General features: G+C 40.7%; 1 protein-coding gene across 2 annotated transcripts in view; it reads right to left on the bottom strand.

The window, feature by feature from the left end:
• Positions 1–673: 673 nt before the first annotated feature.
• Positions 674–14,987, bottom strand: part of Pde6d (phosphodiesterase 6D) — a 52,417-nt gene continuing 38,103 nt past the window's right edge. Inside the window, exons 2-5 of one of the 2 annotated variants that reach the window (XM_076865921.1) lie at positions 6,427–6,515; positions 5,347–5,472; positions 4,546–4,651; positions 674–1,258 (exon numbers count right to left, since the gene is read on the bottom strand). In XM_076865921.1, the coding sequence (XP_076722036.1) occupies positions 1,177–1,258; positions 4,546–4,651; positions 5,347–5,472; positions 6,427–6,515 (403 nt within the window). In that variant the 3' untranslated portion in view covers positions 674–1,176. Of the gene's footprint in view, positions 1,259–4,545; positions 4,652–5,346; positions 5,473–6,426; positions 6,519–14,987 lie in introns of both variants that reach the window. The other variant, XM_076865922.2, reaches the window with a different exon arrangement.

Genomic DNA, 14,987 nt, shown 5'->3' with positions numbered 1-14,987 from the left:
GAATTGTCGTTGAAAGATGGTGCTAGTGCTGAGTTTCCTTGCCACCCACAGATGCAAAGAGAGCCAGGTAATGGCCTCAGACCTACCTCTTTGGTAATAGAAAACTTTTTTTTTTTTTTTTCCCCAGTGCTGGGGATTGAACTCAGGGGCACTTTACCACTGAGCTACACCCCAGCCCTTTTTATTTTATTTTGAGACAGTGTCTAAGTTGCTGAGCCTGGTCTTGAACTTGTCATCATCGTACCTCAGCTTCCCAAGTCATTGGGATTGCAGGCATGCGCCACCGTGCCGGCTCCAGAAACTTTGAATCACTGGTATTTTATAAAGGACAGTGACAGGGATAGCAGCTCAGAAGTAAGTTTCTAAAAGAGAACGCTTTTTGGTTCTCTCTTGTCAAACTTGAAAGCACTGCTGATGAAATCGTGTCTCTCCCACACCAGCTTCCTTCTACTGGTCTTGCAGCGGCCCAGCCTCCCCAGCCAGCTGCTTCCCCATGATTTTGTTGTTTTGTCTCTGATGTACACCCTTGGAAGCAACAACTGAGGCTCTCCGGAACCGGATCAGTCAATCTCTGGAGTAAAATACAATTGAGATCCTATCACTGATAAAATGTCTTTTGTCTCACTGTGGTACAAAATCATGTTCCAGAAAAAAGGAGAGATGGAAGCAGTGCCATGCTAAAACTGTAGGAATATTTTAATTCATGTTTTAATTACATTATGTAATAATATCACAGTCTATTTTACAAGTTAAATGTATGAGAATGTATGAAATAGAAATGGTAGGAAAAAACTAAACATGGGTCAGGAACATGAATTTTTCCAAAACCAAGGGCAAAGGAAGCCTGCAGGGTCCAAGGAGGAGGCGGGATGGGTGACCGCAATATCAGTTCCTGGCATTGGTTTGTTCCCTGCTTGCACCAGGAAGGAGTCCAGACAAGTCCCCTACCTTGGTCTGGGGTTGGAGTTTAATCTGGTCAGTGGAAGATGGCAGCTTGGGAGAAAAAAGCCATCTGGTTACCTACACGGAGCTGGTCCCCTGGTGGTCACAGACAGGCTCTGCGACAAGGGAATCAGGGGTGAAGTGTCATAAATCAAACATGTGGAGGAAAAAAGTAAACGGTTTCCTCCTCCCTCTCCAAAACCCAAACTCTTGAAGTGCACACTCATTCTTCTCTCAAACGTAGAAAAGTCTCACTCTGGATGTGCTTACGAGAAGATCGTCGTCAAAAAACTTTGTTTCTATGATAACATTCCCACTGTGAGGAAGGAGAAATGGGAGGGCAAGAGAAAGCATGAGCATGACAAGGCACAAGACTTGGCTTCCTTAGGTGGTTTCCTTCTGGGGTCTCTGGCCCTGGGATCATGCACCAGCCAAAGCCTTACCGTGGGGCATTAGAATACTAGTCCACACGGGTTAGAAGTCTCACATGATACTTATGTGACTAGTTTGTCTCCATTGAGTTAAAAATGGGACATGAGAGCTTGTCTTGGTGTACTCTTATACCCTTCATAGAGTGCTCTACGCATAGGCTGCTTACAGAGCCCAGGGACCTCATGATACCAAGCTGGAGGCAGGATTACAAACAGCCACCTGCAGACTGCAGCTGCCCTTGAGAGAGGTACCTTTTCCTATAATACCTACTGCAGTGGATAGCTGAGGTTTGGCTTGCCCTGAATTTGAGTAGCAGCACTCTGCTTCTCATTTGGGGAACTGTCCTTCCTCTAGTCCAGGTATCAAACCAGTGGCTCCTCCTGTACCTTGCAGAGGAGTGACCATGGGATGTAACTCAGATCAATCAATCTCTCCCCTGAGCAGGATCCTTCCTCTGGTTGCTCCTGGAGGAAGCCATCCATAGATTCCTACTCCTGCATCTTCTAAGCTGTCCAGGTTTCTCCCTGGCTCCTTCAACTCTGTTCTATTAGCCAGAGTCTGTTCCAGTGGCTTATAGTCAAAGACCCTTAAACCATGTACCTGTATTGTGAGGATGAGATTTTATTTTTCTGGGTGGCTATCTCCGTGCCCCCATTTGTTGGTAAAGTAGGAGAGACTGTGACCTTACCAAATCACTTAAGCTGAGTGAAAGGCAACTGTTGGTTTTTTTTTTTTTTTTTTTTTTTTGGGGGGGGGGCTCTCAAAAGTTAACTACTATTTTGGGAGGCTCTAAAAAGTAAGACATCACATACTCCATAGATTGGCTGGCTTTAGTACCTGAAAGAAACCAGATCTGGCCAAGAAGTTAAACAAAGATTAATCAAATTTAAAACAATGTCCTCCTCTTCTACCTTGTATTTTTTCAGGGTAATTAATAACCAGGAGATACATTTCTACTGGTGATCAATTATAAAAAAGGTAAATAAGGTACTAAAACTCTACTGGGCTAGGGTGTAGCTCAGTGGTAGAGCCTCTGCCTGACATGTGTGAGGCCCTAGGTGCCATCCCCATACACAAACAAAAAAGGGGACTGGGGTTGTGGCTCAGTGGAAGAGTGCTTGCCTAGCTCGCATGAGACACTGGGTTCAATCCCTGGCACCACTTATAAATGAACAAATAGGGCTGAGGTTGTAGCTCAGCGGTAGAGTGCTCGCCTAGCACATGTGAGGCCCTGGGCTCTATCCTTAGCACCACATAAAAATAAACAAATAAAATAAATGTATTGTGTCCAACTACAACTAAAACATAAATATTTTTTTTTAAAAATGAACAAATAAAATAAAGGTATTGTGTCCATCTACAACTACAAAAAAATTAAAACATAAAAAGGTACTATTGTAATAAAAAAACTATTAAAGAAAAAAGTCTATTAAAAACTCAAAAGTAAATAACCTCTATATACATATTTAATGTGGCTTTTATAAAGGACCTGTTGAAAGAGATGATCTGATAGTACACAGTTATCTGTGGTAGTCTTTTTATTCCCCCATAGAACTAGGGGTTGAACCCGTGGGTGATTTAACACTGAGCTACATCTCCAGTCCTTTTTATTTTTATTCTGAGACAGGGTTTTGTTAAGTTGCCCAGGCTGGTCTTGAATTTGCAATCCTGCCTCAGCCTCCCAAGTAGCTGGGATTGAAGGCATGTACTACTGCATCCAGCAGGACTAACTCTTTAGAAGTCACTATTACTAAAACATCCCCAGCAGTGCTGGGGATCAAACCCAGGGCTTTGAATATGCTAGGAAGCTCCTTCCCACTGAGCTATACCTTCAGCAGAAATAAAACATCTGAAAGACTAATATATTTTCCCAAGAGAAAATGGTAGGTGGGCAGTAACTGATGGTGTTTTTGGGTAAAGGACAATGAACTGTTCTTTGTGCAGAAGCATAGCTATTAAATCAGAAGCTAGTCACTGGAAACCTGTAACCAAACATATCCTCTAAGTCAGGACTTAGAGACTGGCAGATTCTGTTAAGGTGATAAAATAAAGCCTAGAGATACCAGAAGGATGGCAATTAGGACACGGAGTGAGGTCGCTAGATTTGGTATCTATTACATGTCGGTTCCCTTGCACTTCATCTCATTTTATCTTCACAATGCTTCTGTGAGAAAGAACTATTCATTCTTTGTTTAGAGATGAAAGACTAAGGCTCAGAGAAGTAACATACATTATTACCCAAGATGACAGGAAGTTAGGGTGAATCAGGAGGTTTTTTTCTTTTTGTGGGGGGGGTGGGTGGGTACTTGGGATTATACCCAGGAATGCTTTACTACTTGCTACACCCCCAGCCCTTCAGACTCACTAAGTGGCCTACATGGCTGTGAACTTGTGACTCTCTTGTTTCAGCCTTCCAAATGGCTGGGATTACAGGTGTGTTGTACTGCCGCACCTAGTATGAATCAGGAATTTTTTTTTTTCTTTTTGTGGTGCTGGGGATTGAACCCTTGTGCATGCGAGGCAAGCACTTTGCCAACTGAGCTGTATCTCCAGCCTTCCAAATCAGGAATTTAAAATATGGTCTAATCAAAAGTTTTTGATTCTTTAAATTTTTTTTTTCATTTTAGATGGACACAACACCTTTATTTTATTTTATTTATTTTTAGTGGTGCTGAAGATTGAACCCAGGGCCTCACATGTGCTAGGCAAGCACTCTACCACTGAGCCACAACCCAAAGTTTTTTATTCTTTCTGCTCTTATCACATTATCTTATTTATTTATTTATTTATTTTTTGGGGGGTTCTAGGGATTGAACTCAGGGGCACGCAACCACTGAGCCACATCCCCAGCCCAATTTTGTATTTTATTTAGAGACAGGGTCTCACTTGAGTTGCTTAGTGCCTCACTTTTGCTCTGGCTGGCTTTGAACTTGTGACCTTCCTCTCAGTCTCTAAAGCCACAGGGATTACAGGTATGCGCCACCACGCCTGGCCACACTATCTTTTTTATAGAACAAAAGTCAGTAACCTGTAAATTAAGACATCCCTGGATACTCCTTTACCCTTATTTCTCAATCTAGTTCTTTGCCCCCTTGACCAGGATCAGGGGCTCCCTGGGCCTGGAATGCCTGCTTTGAGATACACTTTGCAGTTTCCTGGGACCTCACTCACGTTAGGACGCTGGCTGGCATCATCTGGGACTCAGGTGCTGCCTCTATCAAGGACTGCCAGGTATTTGTGGAGTTAGGGATCACAAAGCCAAATTCGAAGAACCATTCTGAGGGAAGAAGGAAAAGCTGGTGAGCAGTGCCCCCATATAAAGTTACCAGGCTCTTTGCCTCCCTTTAGAGGTGACCTCTTTTTACTCCAGAACTACTGAAGTTAGTGATCAGAAACTTTCCAGACCCTAAAGGCATAAGAAAGGATGAGGAAGTCCCCTCAGTTGGTCCTCTGAGTAGTGCCAGAGGCTTGCTTCTTGTGGCTTAGCAAAGGAGGACCAATAAGCAGGACACAGGGTAAGCAACATTTTCTTAGAAGCAGACTGGATGTGAACTAAAACAGAGGTAGACTTTCTCACTCAGAACTTTAGTGCTAAGGTGCCTAATGCCCTCTTAGGCTTTATGGGGAGAACTCAATGCAGGGTGCCCTTGCAGTTGAATCTTACTTATGGCACTATTATGTACAACACTGCACTAGACCTGAGCACAGCTGCTTTTTCCACGACCATGTCACAATATCATATCAGTGCTAAGTCAGGCACCAATGCCCAGACTCTCAGTGTCAGGGACCCTGAAGCCCCTTATCATAGCCAGACTTGTTTTAGGTTTATTTTCACTGGGGGTCCCGGATCTTGAAGAGAGTAAAAATCCTACTACAAGCCGAGTTGAAAAATGAATGTTTTCAAAACACTCCTTTGCTTTTTGTCCCAATTCCATCTAAGCCCTGATTTCAGGTATGTAGGCAGCAGAATACCTTCTAGACATTGCCCTTTGAAGTAAACTTTTTGTTCCAGACGGAATTTTTCCATTTGCTCTGCTGAAGAAAAGTTCAATTCTCGAGACACTGCCTTGCACTTGAGGATTTTCTTGGGAACACGAGCTGATAAAAGAAATAGAAATGTTGGATCCATTCTACATAAAACCATATGACAATGATGCCTCAAGTTTCTGGGAACTTGTTACTGCTGATTTAAGAAACTTGTTATATATATTAAATCCAGATAATGCCCCTGTAACTGCATGAAACTTCAGTTGAAGGGAGAGAACTCGAATGCACCCACTGTACCTGAAAGATCTTCAAGGAATACCAGATTTGGTGCCTCTAAGGGCCTTGTGTAGCTGCCTTCACCAGGCACAGGGCTGCATGGGTGCCCTCTTTTTATTCTTTTAGTACTTTGTTGTTGTTGTTGTATAACTGGGATTGAACCCAGCCTTATGCATACTAAACAAGAGCTTTAGCACTAAGATACATCCCTAGCCCTTTTTAAGGGAGGGTCTTACTAAATTGTTGAGGCTGGCCTCCACCTTGCGATGCTCCTGTCTCATCCTCTTGAGTAGCTGGGATTATAGGTGTATGCCACTGTGCCTGACTCTAATCTCAATTTTTTTTTTTTTTTTTAGTTGCAGTTGGACACAATACCTTTATTTTATTTATTTTATTTTTTATGTGGTGCTGAGGATTGAACCTAGCACTTCGCACATGCTAGGCGAATGCTATACTTCTGAGCCACAGCCACAGCCCCTCTACTCTCAATTTTAACTCTGCTTTCTCTTTTACTTCAGGGAGATAAAAAAATGCTAATTTTCTTTTGGAAAAAAGTTGAGATCTTAATTCATATCTTTAGGTTTATTCTAATGCTAAAACTTCAACACAAAATGGGAAGTAGAAAAAAAAATATAAAGAAAGGAAAAAAAATGCCAGCAACATGTGGATTTGCATGTTATGCTATCAGGGCTCACACACTTATTAGGTATGCATTTAATTAGCTTCCTGATGCCCAGGGCTGGTTCTGGTATTGACAACAGCCCTGTGAACACAGGTATTAGAAAGTACCTTCATGCTCCACGCCAGGGACAGACAGGTCTTCTGTTCCTTGCCAGAGTATTTTCCCTGTCTCAGCATCTCGAAGGTTCATCCAATTTCTGATCAAATATAATTAAGGAAAAATAAGGCTCTGAAAATGACTCCAATTTTGTACTCCGTGGATCACGTATTTGCTTCTACTTTCTTGTTTAGTTTTTTAGCAAGTTTCCCAAACTGCTAAGTGCCATGAAAGTTGAAATGAATATGCAGAGTCCAAAAGATGTTTAAAAGAAGGCACAGAGACCTACAGGAGATGTTTTTATGTACAATATAAGAATCCAAAGACAGCACGCACCTAGAAATTCCAAGAAAGGGACAGAAAATCAACATCGAAAAATTTACAATTTACCAACTGAATATGATTACCCAAAAAACCTAGAAGAACATATATCAGAGGTCCCTGAAGGAAATGACACATGTGGATCCCCCTAAAGTGAAAATCATGGTGCATAAGCTTCAATCATAAGCACAGAAGATCTGCTTTTTTTTTTTTTTTTTTAAATCCAGGCCTTATACATACTAGGCAAGTGTTCTATAGCTGAGCTACTGTTCCAGTCCTGCTTTTAAAAATGAGAAGATAGTGAAATATCACCAGAAATTCAAGAAGGCATTTACTCTTAAAAAACGAACCAGAACAAAGAAAAAAGCAATTTAAAGGAAAAAAGAGAATATAGACAAATGGAAACTTTTAAAATGTTTTCCTGGTTTGGCCATCACTATTTTTATTTTTTCAGATGCAAACTTTTAAGAGGAGTATTAAAGATGGGTGTGGTGATGCACACTTATAACCTCAGTGACTTGGGAGGCATCGAAATTTGAGGCCAGTCTCTGCAAATTAGCAAGGCTCTAAGCAACTAAGTGAAACCCTGACTGAAAATAAAAAATAAAACAGGCTGGGGATGTGATTCAGCGCTTCTGGAATCCCCAGTACCAAGGGGGGCGGGAAGTGGCAAGGCATAACCTTATAGGCACTAGATGTTATATATAAGTGATTGTGTATATTTTTGGTGATTTTCTCTGGCTCAAGGTTACAATATATGAGGCTAGTATACTCTCAGTCCAAAAAATCTTCTAACCTAAGTATTTATATTTTCTAGTTCTTGTATCATTTGGCAAAACAAATGAGTCAAATAATGCCAATTCAAAAATACATCCTGAGAAAAGATAGCCTCTTCAACAAATGGTGCTGGGAGAACTGGAAATCCATATGCAGCAAAATGAAAATAAACCCTTATCTCTCACCATGCACAAAACCCAAATCTCAAAGTGGATCAAGGACCTAGGAATTAGACCAGAGACCCTGTGCCTAATAGAGGAAAAGGCAGCCTAAATCTTCATCACATCAGATTAGGCCCCAACTTCCTTAACAAGACTTCTAAAGCGCAAGAAATAAAATCAAGAATTAATAAATGAGATGGACTCAAACTAAAAAGCTGCTTTTCAGCAAAAGAAACAACCAATGTAGTTAAGAGAGAGCTTACCTTTTAGGAGTAAAATTTTGCCACATGCACATCAGATAGAGCCCTAACACCAGGATATACGAAGAACTCAAAAAACTTAACACCAAAAAAAAAAAAATAAATAAAATAAATAAACAACCCAATCAATAAATGGGCTAAGGAGCTGAAGGCACTTCTCAGAAGAAGATATACATTTGATCAACAAATAAATGAAAAAATGTTCAACATTGGGAAAAAAGGTAAACTTATTAATTGCTGGTGGGACTGTAAACTGGTGCAACCAATCTGGGAAGCAGTATGGTGATTTCTTAGAAAACTTGGAATGGAACCACCATTTGACCCAGCTTTGTCACTTCTCAGTCTATACCCAAAGGACTTAAAATCAGCATACTATAGTAATGCAGCCATATCAATGTTTATAGCAGCTCAATTCACAATAACTAAACTGTGGAAGCAATCTAGATGTTCTTCAATAGATGAATGGATTAAGAAACTGTGAGAGGGCTGGGGATGTGGCTCAAGCGGTAGTGCGATCGCCTGTCATGTGTGCGGCCGGGGTTCGATCCTCAGCACCACATATAAACAAAGATGTTGTGTTTGCCGAAAAACTAAAAAAAAAAAAAAATTAAAATTCTCTCTCTCTAAAAGAAACTGTGATATATATATATATATATATAAAATGGAATATTACTCAGCATTAAAAGAGAATGAAATTATAGTATTTGCAGGTAAATGGTTGGAGTTGGAGAATATCATGCTAAATGAAGTGAGCCAATCTCAAAAAACCAAAGGCCAAATGTTTTCTCTGATGAGTGGATACTGATCCATAATGGGGGGGACATGGGAAAAATGGAGGAAATTTGATGGGGCAAAGGGTAGGGAGGGGTAGGGAGGGAGCATGGGGGTAGGAAAGATGGTGGGATGAGATGGACATTATTACCCTACTAGGTACATGTATGACTGCACGTATGGAGTGATGCTACATCATGTATAATCATAGAATGTAAAGTTGTGCTGCAGTTGTGTACAATGAATCAAAATGCATTCTGCTATCATATACCTAGTTAAAACAAAAATAAAACAATAAATAAAAAACAAAACTAAAAAAGAATAAAATACACATAATTTATTAAAGAGATTCCTGTTCTAATTAAAAAAATAAGTTTGGGAAAAAATATCCTCTAGAAAAACATATTTTCATGGAAGAACCACATAACTCAATGCAAGGGTTAGAAGATAAAGCAGAAGGAAGCTCTCAGAAAGAGAAAGAAAAAGACAAGGAGAGAAAAGAGTAGATATGCAAAAAGTGGGCATCTAAAAGGTCCAATTATTAACTAACAGGAGTTTTAGAAAAACAAAGCAGAGAGAAGGGGGCAGAGAGGTCATCAATACATCAATTCAAGAAAACTTCCCAGATTGTAAGTGTTCTACAAATGTCCAAGTCCCATCTTAGTGAATGTGCACAATATCAAAGATAAAGAGAAGTTTCCTTCCAAAGGAAAAAGAAATTGTCATATAAAGGATAAAAATCATAATGGGAAAAGAAAAAAAAATCAGAATGAATCAGACTTTTCAACAGGAACCCTGGAGGATGAGAGAAAATTTGAGCAGTGCCTTTAATATTCTCAGGGAAACAATTTTTGATGCAAATTGAAAATATTGTTTAATTTTTCAATAAACTGACAATAACAACCTCTACTAAAACAACAGGGAACCTGGTGCAGTTGCTCATGTTTGTAATCTCAGTGGCTCAGGAGGCTGAGGCAGGAGGATCTCGAGTTCAAAGCCAGCCTCAGAACTTAGAGAGGCTCTAAGTAACTTGGCAAGACCCTGTTTCTATATATAAAAGGGCTGGGATATGGCTCAGTGTTTAAGCACCCCTGGGCTTCATCCCCAGTACAAAAACAAAAACAAACAAACAAAAACCCCAAAAATTCAAAGTTAGAAGACTACACGGGATCCAGGAAGCAAGAGCTCTAACACAAGAGGCAGGCAAGAGAACTGGAGTGGTGGTGCTGAAGGTCCCAAGACAAGAAATCTTGAGTGCCTGGCCTAGGAGTAGAAGAGAGCAGGGCAGAAGCAAGAGACAGGCTTTCTCTCCATAAGGTGAACTTCACAGAATACCCAATGCATTCATACAGAAAGGAGATTCACATAATTAGGGGAGACTGGGGTCAAATTAGTATACAATAGAGGACACATAAACAAATGAATCACAAACAATACAATTACTGATATCAGGGAAAAACCAAAGGTTGTATTAGAAGGAAAGAGCAGTCATGGGACACTACATGGCTTCACTGTAAATAGTGTTGACACAGTCATTATGGTCAAAATGGACTACAGTAGAGCATGCAGTAATCCCAGCAGCTCAGGAAGATTGCAAGTTTGAGGCTAGCCTCTACAAGTTAGTGAGACCCTGTCCTCAAAATAAAAAATAAAAGGGTTAGGAATGTAGTTCTGTGATAGAGCTGCCCTGGGTTCAATCTGCAGTATCACCACTACTACCACTACCTTAACAAAACAAACAAACAAACAAACAAAAAACAACACACACACACACACAAAAAAAAAAAAAAAAAAAAAAAAAAAAAAAACAAAACCAAAAAACCAGACTACAGCTTCAGTATGGTTTTTCTGGGAAGACACGGAACAGGAAGGCATGCAGGAATGAAGTGTGGATAAACAACAAAACCATCATTTTCAATATCAGAAAATCAATAAATAGGGCTGGGGATGTGGCTCAAGTGGCAGCGTGCTCGCCTGGCATGCGTGCGGCCCGGGTTCGATCCTCAGCACCACGTACAAACAAAGATGTTGTGTCTGCCAAATACTAAAAAATAAATATTGGAATTCTCTCTCTCTCTCTCTCTCTCTCTCTCTCTCTCTCTCTCTCCCCTCTCTCTCTCTTTAAAAAAAAAAAAAAAAAAAAAAAAAGAAAATCAATAAATAATACTTAAAACTGAAACACTAGAGTGTAGCCACAGGGTGCTTTTTAGAAATACCAAGATAAACACCAAATAAATCAGCTAAGAAGAATGAAAAATAGTCTTTTCTGGGGAGTAGAAAATAGGGTATGAGGACAGAGCATATTGCTCTTCATTAGAAACTTGGTGAACTGACTCTTTGAATGGTAGATACATACGACTTTATAAAAATAAAGAGTAAGCTTAAAAAGAACGTATTTGGCAAGTTCAAGGCCAGACTGGGCAACTTAGCAAGACCTTGTCTCAAAAAGTAAAAAGGGGTAGGGGTGGTAAAGCTACTGGGTTCATGCTGGGCACGGTGACGCATGCCTATAATACTCATAGCTCAGGAGACTGAGACAGGAGGATCTTGAGTTCACAGCCAGCTTCAGCAACTGTGAGGGGCTAAGTAAATCACTGAGATCCTGTCTCTAAATAAAATACAAAATAGGGCTGGGGATGCGGCTCAGTGGTCGAGTGCCCCTGAGTTCAATCCCCAGTACATCCCCTCCCCCCAAAAAACTACTGGGTTCAATCCTAGCACCCTCCCAACCATCCCCTTTCCCAAAGATAGTCTCAAGCTTTTTTGTTTAAAAACAACAAAATAGGTAAACAAGAAAATAAATCATGTCTTTTTCTCTTTAAAAAAGATAAAGAAGTATTTTCCAAGATTATAGGCCAAATCTGTGAAAGATGGCTAATGTTTGTAAATTTTGTAGATTGAGTGCCAACTAAATACAGTTCACATATTGATATAGTTTTTCTTTGCTATTTAGCAGCTCAACCCTCTTCCCACAGGACCCTGTTGTCTCTCTCCCTGGGGGAGGCAGAGACTACACAGCACTGTGGCAGGTAGGAGGGCAGATCCTTCTCTTTTCACCCTGGTGCAACTAGAGACAGTGTGAGGCCTAGTCTTGTACGCCTGGGGTGTCCAGTTCTGGAGTCATACAAGAACTTGGGAGTCTTCCATGTGGAGTGAGAGGCAGCCAACTTGCCCTTTCTGCTCTGTGGCCTTTCCAAGCAGTTCCAAAAGCCCCAGATACCCTTGGCACACTTTCTCATTGTTTGGCTGGCTGGCAGTGGAGAGCCCAGCCCAACACAGCTGACGCACATCTCATGTGCATTGGCACTACATTTAACCCTCTGGAGAGATTCCTTCTAGGTTTTACTGTCATATAGGAGAATCACAAGGGATAACAAAGGGCTGTCCAGCAGAGCACCTGGAATGAGATGAGGACTCTAGTTTCCTGTGCCCTTAACTTGACTGCATATTTCTTCTCTTGGGGGTGCAGGTCCTAATCAACTCTCCTGTGTGTTCACCAGGTCTCTAGGCACTGCAGATCCTCTACCCATGGCTGGTTGGCCTTCTCCGCTTCATATTTCCAAACTCCACCTTTTCTTTCTCTTGCTAGGCCTCTTGCATGCTAGGCAAGTGCTCTGCCACTGAGCCACACTCCCCTTCTTTTTTTCTACAACTAAATTCAAAGGCAACTAAAAAATATATGATCCTGCTTAGGTCATGTCTCACAAATCCAAGTACTACAAATCTGCCTACCAGTCCTGGGGTTTCTGTATATTAAGAGAAGCTTCTCCAACTGGAGAGGGGAAAACAACAGATAATATTTCCCTGTCAACTTATTCTGAGTTCAGATCTAACAGACATGTCCTAGACACGTAAGCCCAAGGTTTCCAGAAGAAACAGTCCTTATTCAGACAACTCAGGAGAGACTTCTCATTGTGACATAACTGAGAGCATCCCATGTCCCCAATACTGTGATTATGGGCATAAGACTTCTTAAAATTAAACAACAAAACTAAACAAAATGGGAATTACCCCTACAGTTCCAGACTCACAGGCAGGAGGGGCATTCTAGTAAAACTAATGTGAGAAACACCTTGGAGAAGGGGTTTCCTAGATCAGACCCAGTAGCTTCCAGAAAACACTGACCCAAGTCAATAAGAAAAGCCTGAGACCAGAGATCACTTTTCCGTCTAGTAAGTCATAAAAAGAAGAAAGTTTTAAGTTAGTCTTTTATCTGACATTCAGTGAAGAGTGAATTTGATGTTTCTCCATTTCAGACTAAGGGAGAGAATCAGCTAAAAATACACTGTAAGTCTCCACAGCCCAGTGCTCTTCTCTTTGTAAGTAATCAAGTTAAAGATATAATTGATTATCTTTTATTTAAACAAATCTCTGGCTAGTTCAAGAATTACCCACTTCTAGGGACCAGAGAGAGGGAAGAGAGGAGGGAAAGGGGAAATGTAGGGGTATGATATTGTCTAAATTATATTGTATGCAGGTAACAATAAATTTCACCATGGTATATAATTATAATTTACCAGTAAAAAATACAAAAAAAAAATCATTCCTTTCTGAGGCTCAGTGTGGTGGTACTTACCTGTAATCCCAGCTACTTGGAAGGCCAAGGCAGGAGAATTACAAATTTGAGATCAGCCTGGGTTCTTTTTTTGTTGGGGGGGTTTACTGAGGATTTAACCTAGGGGTGCTTTACCACTGAATCACATCTCCAGACCTTTCTTAAATCTTTTATTTTGAGACAGGGTCACACTAAGTTGCTTAGGGACTCTCAAACTTGCAATCCTCCAGTCTTAGCCTCCCAAATTGCTGTGATTATGGCAATCAATGTCTATCTCAAGTGCTTCATTTTGCAATCCTAACAAGAGTTGTAAGATTCTATCCTCAATATTTAATACAAAATTAGAGAAATACAAAGCATTCCATACAAAGGTGATAGAGGAAGGCTACTTAAAGCCTCTTCAAGTTCTGTAATTTTTTTTTTTAAGAGAGAGTGAGAGAGGAGAGAGAGAGAGAGAGAGAGAGAGAGAGAATTTTTTAATATTTATTTTTTAGTTATCAGCAGACACAACATCTTTGTTTGTATGTGGTGCTGAGAATCGAACCTGGGCCGCACGCATGCCAGGTGAGCGCGCTACCACTTGAGCCACATCCCCAGCCCAAGTTCTGTAATTTTTGAGGTGAAAAGGAAGGCTTGAAGATGGAAGTGTGGCTCAGCGTAGAGCTCTTGCCTAACATGGGCAAGACCCTGGGTCCTACCCCAGTCCTGAGAAAAGAAAGAAGGAAGAAAAGGAAGGCTCTTAGTTCATGGGGATGAATACGGGGAACTGATTTATAAATTATAAAATGCAAATTCATAATAGCCTATAGCAAATAAAAATTATCAAGGTAAGTGTCTTAAAATAATAAAAAGAACAGCTGATCCTCAAAAGAAACATTTGGCTAAAAATACTAGAAATAGAAAGGTGAGTTTTGATGACTGGTCATCATTTGGCTGAAACATTTTTGTCTTAACAGCTTCTTGCTAACCACATTTTTCAGAGAAAGGAGCCTGAGTTTTAAGACTCTAAGGTCAAGTCTCTTCCAATCTTGAGAGAGGAGGATTAGGTACACAGGCTTTAAGGGAGGTGAGGGCTGGAGTACTATTTATAAATACCACCCTCTGGGTCACCCAGGTCTTTTCTCATTTGAAAGCTCCCAGGTGATTTGTATGCTGGATGAGCACAGAGGGCCTTCCTGTACTACAGGAAGCCTCCTGCTTAGAGGAGAGCTATCTCTCTGGCACTGGGACCTTCTTATTTGGAACCAGGCAGAATAAAAAAAATTCTCATATGTAAAAATAAGAGCTTCTCTCTCTCTCTCTCTCTCTCTCTCTCTCTCTCTCTCTCTCTCTCTCTCTCATCTCTCTCTCTCTCTTTTTTGACACTGGGGATTGATTCCAGGGATGCTCTACCACTGAGCTGTATCCCCAGACCTTTTTTTTTTTTTTTTTTTAATTCTGAGACAGGGTTTCCCTAAACTGCCAAGGATGGCCTTGAATTTGCAATCCCCCTGCCTCAGTCTCCCGAATTACTTGGATTATAGATGTGAGCATCTTTAAAATAAGGTTGCAGCTTAGTGGTAGAGTGCCCCTGGGTTTAATCCCCAGCTCCAGAGCAAAATCAATAGTTTGTAAAGTGTTGAATCTCAGGAAAGATGAGAAAGGAAGTAGACATTCTATAAACATCATAGAAGAACTGGAGGCCTTTGGCTCAAAGGAAAGGTGAGCTAAGTTCTCTTATGTAGAAG

The sequence above is a fragment of the Callospermophilus lateralis genome, chromosome 9 (genome assembly GCF_048772815.1).
Source record: "Callospermophilus lateralis isolate mCalLat2 chromosome 9, mCalLat2.hap1, whole genome shotgun sequence".
Lineage (NCBI taxonomy): Eukaryota > Metazoa > Chordata > Mammalia > Rodentia > Sciuridae > Callospermophilus > Callospermophilus lateralis.
Note: the sequence above shows the minus strand (reverse complement) of the source record. Positions and strands in the feature narration are given on the sequence as shown.